General features: G+C 39.6%; 1 protein-coding gene across 1 annotated transcript in view; it reads left to right on the top strand.

The window, feature by feature from the left end:
- The first annotated feature begins 247 nt into the window (after positions 1–247).
- The window catches only part of LOC131897954 (vomeronasal type-2 receptor 116-like), a 45,236-nt gene continuing 35,304 nt past the window's right edge, over positions 248–10,179 (top strand). Inside the window, exon 1 of the mRNA XM_059248983.1 lies at positions 248–465. Within this exon, the coding sequence (XP_059104966.1) occupies positions 248–465 (218 nt within the window). The remainder of the gene's footprint in view (positions 466–10,179) is intronic.

Genomic DNA, 10,179 nt, shown 5'->3' with positions numbered 1-10,179 from the left:
GAGAAGCTCAGCACTCTGACTTACCCTCAGTTGTCTGGACTTTGCTTCTGTCTGTGCCCTGTCTGGCATGAGAACAATAGACTATGTGCAGCTTGAGAGCCTGATGCAACAACAGGAACAGCTGTAGCATACGGAGTCTCCTCTGATACTGTCGAGGTCTGAGCCTGTTCCATGACCTAAGCCAATCACCTCCTCCACAGCTCAGCCTCCTTGCAGGACATTGTCTTTGTGTGGTGCAGACCCTGACATGTCCCTTCCTTTGCTTTGTCTCTTCCTACTCCTGCAATCTTTGTTTACATTAGGGGAAATGACTCACCAGAGATGCGTTGATTACTGGAAGCCCAGCACCTACATGAAGGCTGACATAATCCTAGGTGCATTTGTTCCCATTTACACCACAGTAGAAGGATTCTACAAAAGCCATATATTTTTTGAGATCAAACCGGATATATTTGATAATTTTCTGTAAGTATTTGTGTGACTGTGCTAAGGGTATTCTGGCTACATGACAGTGCGTGCTCCTCTGTGCACATGTAATTCCTTTGAATTTAATGAACTGTATACACAGAAATGTGACACTCGGTTGCAAACTTTTCTCCTTCATTATGCATCTTACAGACCTTTGCTTTCCTCTTGTTTATTTTTCAGTCAGGTAGAGATCAAAGAGGGAAAACAACTTTTGTGTCTGTCCATTCTGTGACTCCATGGATAGTCTTATATTATTTTCACACATTGACTTTAATATGACAAGGAGAGGCTCCACCCTGTTCACATATATTTGAGAATCTAATGACTCCTCTTGGAATGTCTGTTTCTTTCTACAGACCTGGAGAGTTTCTGGTAAATCCCCATATCTTTAGTACATATCTTAGCATCTCCTATCCCACAGGTTCTTGCATTGGTCTCTTTAAATTATCTCTGATTTTGGACACTGTGGTCATGTTTATTACTTATTAATTCCTTATTGATATTTTAATGCAGTGTTCTGAAGTCACATCTTTCAGGCTTGATATTCTGTCTTCTACTTAGTCAGTTCTGTTGTGGTCACTTTCCTCTGTGTTTTTATTGGAGGTTTTTTGTTTTTCATTCCCAACATTTCTATCTGTTCTGTCTCCTGAAAGAATCTCAATTTCCATTTAGGATTTGTCTTTCTTGGTACTGTGTCTTTGATATGTATTTAATTGCTGTTGTACTTGTCCCTCAGCCTTTGTTTTCCTGTACAGTGTTACATGTTGTCTCAATGCCCTGTTGGTTTCACTTGCTTGTTTCTATCTTCTTTTAGGTCATTCATCTTTTTACCTTTTGAACGACTCATCTGGCACTTGCTCTCTCTCAGTATCTTTGAGTTCATTTGTTGGTTTGTTATGATATTGTGAGGGGTTATATGGCCTTGCTTTTTCATATTTCCTATTCCTTTTTTCAATTGTTGCTATCATCAGTACCTTTGTTCATTTGAACATCAATTCTAGATTAAGATGGTCCTCTACTGAGAAGTATCTTCTTGAAGGTGCAATCCATGGACTGCTCTGTGAGCAGGAAACAGTCTTCTAGGCCTGTAGTCCTGGTAGTTGTGGTATTATGGAGTATGTGAAAAGAAAAATTCCCACATACATGCCTAATTCATTTAGCACTTAAAGTTCTCTTAGGAATGCTTTTACAAGATGGAAATACTGTAGTTCAGTATCCCACTACAGCAGGAGGTGGAGGGAGTCCCAAGACCAGGAGAAGGAGAGAGTCCATCCTCAGGGATAGGCAGTAGGGAGGAAAGCTGGAACTGTTTATTGACAGGAGCTCTTTTTGGGAGTCTGTTTAATCTGTCATAGGTGGATCCAAGTCATGACTGCCTGAATCTTACATTAATTTTTTTAAGTTTACTCACAGAGATAAAAGTTTTAGATATATTGTCATGAACACTGTCTGTAATCTGTGCTTAAATCCTCATTGTATAAAAGAACAAAACCAGTGTTTGTATAAAGCTGGGATAGACTTGTACTTTATACTTAGTAAAAACTTGGTGACCCAAAGAATGGTTTTCAGTTACAAATGTGAATTCTTTTTCTTCTGGCAAGTTTTACACACACACACACACACACACACACACACACACACACACTATGTACACACACGCCACATATATGACATGGCAGCACAGTCAGCAGCACTTTTAAGTCTATGTTTAGTAAATAATGAAAGGAAATTAAAAATTTTGGCCTGTGACTATAATAATAGTAGCCAGTGCTTTACCAAGGCTAGATTACTAGCTTATCAGAACTCCACATACTACTATCATAAAACTCTGAAACTTAGAAATCTTTAAGTCTTATTTTCACATACCTTGAGTCACTTCCTCAGACCTTTGCAACTTGTGTGTACATAATATATCCCTTCCTATGACCCTCAAACTTACATCAACTTTAATCCTTTTTTTCTATCCAATCATTTACCAGAAGACATATATGGATGATTAATGGGAAGAATGATTGAAAAGCAAGTTCCTTTAATAAATGAATAGTAAAAAGTATTTTTATTGCCAAGTAATAGCATGATAGCTTCAGTTTGGTTTTCATTTAAACCTAGTTTATGAGGGTATCTTTTTTAGTGTGAAGCCTGTCAGCAAGATAACCCTGTCTGTGAGTCTGCCTTCTTCAGCAGATGACCTATTATTTTAAAAATAAACAGGACTTAATTTTCACATATTATGTGGACTGACCATGCAGCTGCAGCCTTGTTGGGAGGAGCTGGTAGGTCTGCTTGCTTCTGCTAAACTTAGAAAACAACAACTTGTTAGCAGCACCATCAGAAATCAGAGAGACAAACTTGAGGAGGAAATATATGTAATCAAAACTGCCCCTGTATCAGTTAAAATGACAGAGACTTACCTGATACCTAAGCATCCATCTGGAATCCTCCATGGTGATCTCTATGACTCTGTTGGGAGCAGGGTTGTTACTTGTTGGATGCCACACATGACACTATTAAGACTTTGGCTGCCACACAGGGAAGCATCTGCTTTCAAACACCAGACTCATGTGGTCTAAGTGATGTTTCTGTGAAGGAGGAACTAGGGAAAACTGACCTACCTTGGCTGGGCAGAGTAGGGCATTCAATTCAACAGTGTCCACATTTTTGTGGGGACCTGGTGGTGAGTAAATTGTGTGCCAAGTATGAGCCCAGTTGTCCACATTAGCACAACTGAGGAAAGGTCAAGGTGGAGTATGTTCTTCCACCGTATTTGTAAATAGTCTTAGAAGCTGATTCTAGAAGCTGTTTTTTTTTTTTGTGTGTGTATCAGGGGAAGCTTTTTTTGCTAAATATTCTACATTCCATATTCAGCAGATCTCTCTGAGCAATGTGAGGGACATCATCTAATTTATTAACTATACCTGATTTTAAACAAACTTTACTTATTTTCAGTTACTTGCTTCATGCTTGTCCTTGATAGCATGTACAGAAGGCTATGGCTTGCCCCTCTGTATATGAATTACATTTATACTCAGCATTACCAAAACCACAGTTTGGAGCACAGTAAAAAGTTTGATCATTTATAAAGTAACTGACTGTTGCTTAGATTCTAATGGCTCCTTTGAGGGAGGGGGTGAGAAGGCATGGCATCAACAGCACAGAAACCAAGAGTCCATTTAGGGCAAATAACAAACTCTGTTATTTAATAACAGGGAAGCCCTTATATACCCTCCTCCCAGTGCCTAGTCTGTGTGGTCATCCCTCATTGGCAGGGCATGATCAGGAACTTAGACAGGGACTATTGCTAGGTCCTCAGGCAGACTGTATGATCAGGAACTCTGACAGTGACTACTGCTAGGCCTTCAGTCTGACTCTGCATGATTAGGAACTCTGACACTGACCAGGACCTCTAACAGTGACCAGGAACTCTTATAGCTCCTGTTGCTAGGCCCTCAGGCAGACTCCAGGTTAGATCTTAAGGAAGTACATTATGTGCTTGCCTTAGCTACTGGTCTGAGCCAGTTTCCTTGACCCTAAGGGCCTGTCCTAGTACAACTGGCCATTAACTTGCATGTCTTAATTATCTTCTACAATTTATAACAAGTTCATAGTTTTTATAAGATTAGAATTTTACAGTTTTATCCCTGTCAATCTGAGTCTTAAAATTTTGAATTGAAGATTTAATTGAAGATCCTTTAGCATCAGAGTAAAACCTTAAACCTTAAATACAGTCCACATTGGACAGTTTTGGCTTCTTTGTTAGAAATCAGATGTTCATAGGCATGTGGATTAATGTCAGGTCTTCAATTTGATTCTATTGGTCCACATATTGGTTTTTATGCCAATACAAAGCTGTTTTTATTACTATAGTTCTATAGTAGAGCTTGAGGTCAAGGATGATGATGCATCCAGAGGTTTCTTTATTGTACAGGTTTGTTTTAGCTGTTTTACGTTTTTTGTTTTTCCATATGAAGTTAAGTATTGTTCTTTCCAAGTCTGTGAAGAATTGTGTTGGGATTTTGATGGAGACTACACTGAATCTGTAGTTTGCTTTTGGTAAGATTGTCATTTTAACTATGTTAATCCTACCTATCCATGAGCATGGGAGATCTTTCTATTTTCTGATATCTCCTTCAGTTTCTTTCTTCAAAGGCTTAAAGTTCTTGTGATACAGGTCTTTCACTTGCTTAATTAGAGTTACCCCAAGGTATTTTATATTATTTGTGGGTATTGTAGGGGATGTTTCTCTGATTTCTTTCTCAGCACTTTTATCATTTGTATATAGAAGAGCTAATTGTTTTTTTAGTTAATCTTGTATCCTTCCACATTAATGAAAGTGTTTATCAGCTGCAGAAGTTCCCTGGTAGAATTTTTGGGTTCACTTATGTATACTATCATATCATCCACAAATGATGAAAGTTTGACTTCTTTCTTTCCAATTTGTATTTCCTTGATCTCCTTTTTTTGTCTTATTGCTCTGGCTAGAACTTCAAGTACTATATTATGTAGATATAGGGAGAGTGGACAGCCTTGTCTTCTTCCTGATTTTAGTAGAATTGCTTTGAGTTTCTCTCCATTTAATTTCATGTTGGCTGTCAACTTGCTGTAATTTGCCTTTATTATGTGTAGGTATGTTCCTTGTATTCCTGATTTCTCCAAGACCTTTTTTTTTTTTTTTTTTTTTGGTTTTTCGAGACAGGGTTTCTCTGTGTAGCTTTGTGCCTTTCCTGGAACTCACTTTGTAGACCAGGCTGGCCTCGAACTCACAGAGATCCGCCTGGCTCTGCCTCCCAAGTGCTGGGATTAAAGGCGTGCGCCACTACCACCCGGCCTTTCTCCAAGACCTTTATCATGAAGGGATGTTGGATTTTGTCAAAGGCTTTTTCAGCATCTAATGAGATGATCATGTGTTTTTTCTTTCAATTTGTTTATATGGTATGTTTTGGAGCCCACTACATATAGTGGGTCACCTTGCACAGCCTTGATGCAGGGGGAGGGTCTTTGACCTGCTTCAGCTGAATGTTCCAGGCTCTGCTGACTCCCCATGGGAGGCCTTATCTCGGAGAAGAGAATGTGAGACGGGTTGGAGTGGGAAGGCTGGGGGGTGGGCCTGGGAGGAGAGAAGAAGTGGGGGAACTGTGGTTGGTATGTAAAATAAATGAAAATTTTCTTAATAAAAAATGCAGTCCAAAATGAGACCAGGAACACTTCTTTTGTGATCATTCATAGTGTATTTTTTACAAATATCAGTTTCTTATTTGATTTAGTTTATTTAAATAGCTAAAGATTAGCAAAGTTAGAGAAGACAAAGAGGTATATATGTCTACCTTCAAATCAGTTTCTGCTGGTCTGGATAGATTTTAGTAATTTATAAACTTTATTTATCAAACCTATTTTATCCATTGAAAACATGTTGTTCTTTATCTAGATTTTCTAGATGCCTATTGTTGAACAGAGTTAGCAAAGACATAACTGATTAGAAATACATCTCTAAGTCAGTTTCTGATAACTGAATAGACTATTATAACATTAGGAATTTATTTATTATTACTTTTTATTAAGAATTTTTTTTATTCATTTTACACACCAAAGATCCCCCTCTTCCCTCCTCGTTCCCCCCAGCTTCCCCCTGCCAAACCACCCTCCACTCCACCCCACAAGAAGGCAAGGCCTCACATGGAGAGGCACATCTAGTAAAGCAAGTCCAAGCCCTTCCCCCTGCCTCAAGGTTGCATGAGGTATCCCATCATAGGTAGTGGGCTCCAAAAATCCTGCTCATGCACCAGGGATGGATTCTGATCTTACTGCCAGGGGGCCCCCAAGCAGATCAAGCTACACAACTGTCTCACCATGCAGAGGGCCTAGTCCAGTCCAATGTAGGCTCCACAGCCATTGATCCAACTTTCATAAGTTCCCACTTGTTTGGTTTGGTTGTCTCTGCAGATTTCTCCATCATGATCTGGATGCACTTGCTAATAGAATCCCTCTTCTCTCCCTTTGACTGGACTCTAGGAGATCTGCCTGGTGTTTGGCTGTGGATCTCTGCATCTGCCTCCATTAGTCATTGGAGAAAAGCTCTGTGATGACAGTTAGGGTATTCACCAGTCTGATCCCTGGGGTAAGCCAATTCAGTTCAGGCACCCGCTCCACTATTTCTAGTAGTCCAAGCTGGGGTCATCGTTGGGGATTCCTGGCAACTTTTCTAGCACCAGGTTTCTCTCTATTCCCATGATATCATCCTTTATCATGGTATCTCTTTCATTGCATTCCCACTCCATCTCTGTTCCAGCTCAACCATCTTGTTCCCTTATGTTCTCATCCCCTATCTTCTACCCTCCATTGCTTACCCCTCATTCCCAGTTTACTCATGGAGATCTCATATATTTCCTCTTCCCAGGGTGATCCAGGCATCCCTCTTTGGGTCTTCCTTGTTAGCTAGCTTCTCTGGAGTTGTGGTCTGTTGTCTGGTTATCCTTTTCTTTACTTCTAGTATTCATTTATGAGTGGGTACATACCATGTTTGTCCTTCTGAATCTGGTTACCTCATTCAGGATGATATTTTTAGTTCCATCCATTTGCTTGCAAATTTCATGTTGTCATTGTTTTTCTCTGCTGAGTAGTACTCTATTGTATAAATGTACCACATTTTCTTAATCCATTCTTCAGTTGAGGGGCATCTAGGTTGTTTCCAGTTTCTGGTTATTATGAATAATGCTGCTATGAACATAGTTGAGCATGTGTCCTTGTGGGATGATTGAGCATTTCTTGGGTATATGCCCAAGAGTGGTATAGCTGGGTCTTGAGGAAGATTGATTCCCAATTTTCTGAGAAACTGCCACACTGATTACCAAAGTGGCTGTACAAGTTTGCACTCACACCAGCAGTGGAGGAGTGTTCCCCTTGCTACACATCCTCTCCAACATAAGTTGTCTGCAGTGCTTTTGATCTTAGCCATTCTGATGGGTGTAAGATGGTATCTCAGAGTCATTTTGATTTGCATCTCCCTAATGACTAAGGATGCTGAGCAATTCCTTAAATGTCTTCCCTTGAGAGTTCTCTGTTTAGCTCCAGAGCCCATTTTTTAATTGGATTGTTTGGTATTTTGATGTCTAGTTTCTTGAGTTCTTTATATATTTTGGAGATCAGCCCTATGTTAGATTTGGGGTTGGTGAAGATCTTTCCCATTCTGTAGACTGTCCTTTTTGTCTTATTTACTGTGTTCCTTGTCTTACAGAAGCTTCTAAGTTTCAGGAGGTCCCATTTATTAATTGTTGCCCTCAGGGTCTGTGCTACTGGTGTTATATTTAGGAAGTGGTCTCCTGTGTCAATGTGTTCAAAACTGCTTCCCACTTTCTCTTCTATCAGGTTCAGTGTAACTTGTTTTATATCGAGGTCTTTGATCCACTTGGACTTGAGTTTTGTGCATGGCGATAGATATGGATCTATTTGCAATCTTGTACATGTTGACATCCAGTTGTGCCAGCACCATTTATTGAAGATGCTTTCTTTTTTCCATTGTACAATTTTGGCTTCTTTGTCAAAAATCATGTGTTCATAGGTATGTGTGTTAATGTCAGGGTCTTCAATTTGATTCCATTGGTCCACATGTCAGTTTTTATGCTAATACCAACCTGTTTTTATTACTATAGCTCTATAGTAGAGCTTGATTTCAGGGATGGCAATGCCTCCAGAGGTGGCTTTGCTGTACAGGATACTTTTAGTTATCCTGTGTTTTTTGTTTTTCCAAATGAAGTTGAGTATTGTTCTTTCCAGGTTTGTGAAGAATTGAGTTGAGATGTTGTATAAGGATTGCATTGAACCTGTAGATTGCTTTTGGTAAGATTGCCAATTTATCTATGTTAATCCTACCTATCCCTGAGTGGGGATATCTTTCCATTTTTTGATATCTTCTTCAATTTCTTTCTTCAGAGCCTTAAAGTTCTTGTGATACAGGTCTTTCACCTGCTTAGTTAGAGTTACCCCATTATATTTTATATTATTTGTGGCTATTGTAAAGAGCAATTTTTCTCTGATTTCTTTCTCAGCCCATTTATCATTTGTATATAGGAGGGCTACTGATTTTTTTGAGTTAATCTTGTATCCTGCCACATTACTGAAGGTTTATCAGCTGTAGGAGTTCCTTGGTAGAATTTTTGGGTTCACTTATGTATACTGTCATATCATCTGCAAATAGCGAAAGTTTGGCTTCTTCCTTTCCTCTTGTATCCCCTTGATCTCCTTTTGTTGTATTATTGCTCTGGCTAGAACTTCAAGTAGTATATTGAACAGATATTCAATTCCTGATTTTAGTGGAATCACTAAGCATTTCTCTCCATTTAATTTGATGTTGGCTGTTGGCTTGCTGTAAATTGCCTTTATTATGTGTAGGTATGTTCCTTGTATTCCTGACCTTTCCAAGACTTTTATCATGAAGAGGTGTTGGATTTTGTCAAAGGCCTTTTCAGCATCTAATGATATGATCATGTGTTTTTTCTTTCAGTTTTTTTTACATTGTGTATTACATTGACAGATTTTCTTTCTCTCTCTCTCTTTTTTTACTAGCTTTAAGTTTCTTTAAAACCAACGCAAAAAAAAAAAACCCCAGCATCTGCAGACAAACACTGGCTAGTAGAACAACTGCGAAATTAAATCAATGTGTATATTATATTTATTTTTTTTCCATTTTTCTTTATTAAAAATTTTCTACTCACTCTACACACCACCCACAGATCCCACCTCCTCCCTCTTCCCATCTCCCAGACCTCCCTCCCAAGCCACCCCACATCCCCACATCCCCCAATCAAGGTCTCCCATGGGGAGTCAGCATAGCTCAGCCCACTGAGCCTAGGCAGGTCCAAGCTCCTTCCTACTGTACCAAGGCTGCTCAAGGCACTACACCACAGGCACCAGATTCACAAAAGCCTGCCCATGCACCAGAGATAGATGCCAATCCCCCTGCTTGGGTGCTTCCCAAACAGTTTGAGCCAAACAACTGTCTTCTGTATCCAGAGGGCCTAAGTCCAGGTCCGTAGTGGCATCACAGCCACTAGTCTACAGTTCATGAGCCTCCAGTAGTGTGGCCGGTCATCTCTGCACTTCTTCCCATCATGATCTTGACATTCCCTGCCTGCAGAATACCTCCTCTTTCTCATTGATTGGATTACCTAAGCTCAGCCTGGTGCTTGGCCATGGATTTCTGCATGTGTCTCCATCAGCCACTGGACAAAGGCTCTATGATGATAGTTAGGGTATTCACTAGACCGGTCACCAGAGTAGACCAGTCCAGGCACCATCACCAGCAGTCCAAGATGGTGACATTGACAGATTTTCATGTGTTGAACCATCTTTGCATCTTGGGATGAAGCCTACATAATCATGGTGAATAATTTTTTTTGTTGTGTTCTTGGAGTCAGTTTGTCAGTATTTTATTGAGTATTTTTGCATTAATGTTCATGAGGGAGATGGTCTGTAACTCTCTTTCTTTGTTGCATCTTTGTGTTGCTTGTGAATCAGAGTAACTATAGCCTCATAAAAGGAGTTTGGTAATGTTCCTTCGGTTTCTAGTGTGTGGAACAATTTGAAGAGTATTGGTATTAAATGTTCTTTGAAAATCTGGTAGAATTTTGCATTGAAGCCATCTGGTGCAGTGCTTTTTTTGTTTGGGAGAATTTTAATGGCTGTTTCTATTTCCTGAGGGGTTATTGGTCTATTTAAATT

The sequence above is a fragment of the Peromyscus eremicus genome, chromosome 23 (genome assembly GCF_949786415.1).
Source record: "Peromyscus eremicus chromosome 23, PerEre_H2_v1, whole genome shotgun sequence".
In the NCBI taxonomy this organism is placed as follows: Eukaryota; Metazoa; Chordata; class Mammalia; order Rodentia; family Cricetidae; genus Peromyscus; species Peromyscus eremicus.
The sequence above is the reverse complement of the archived record's forward strand: the minus strand, read 5'-3'. Positions and strand labels throughout refer to the sequence as shown.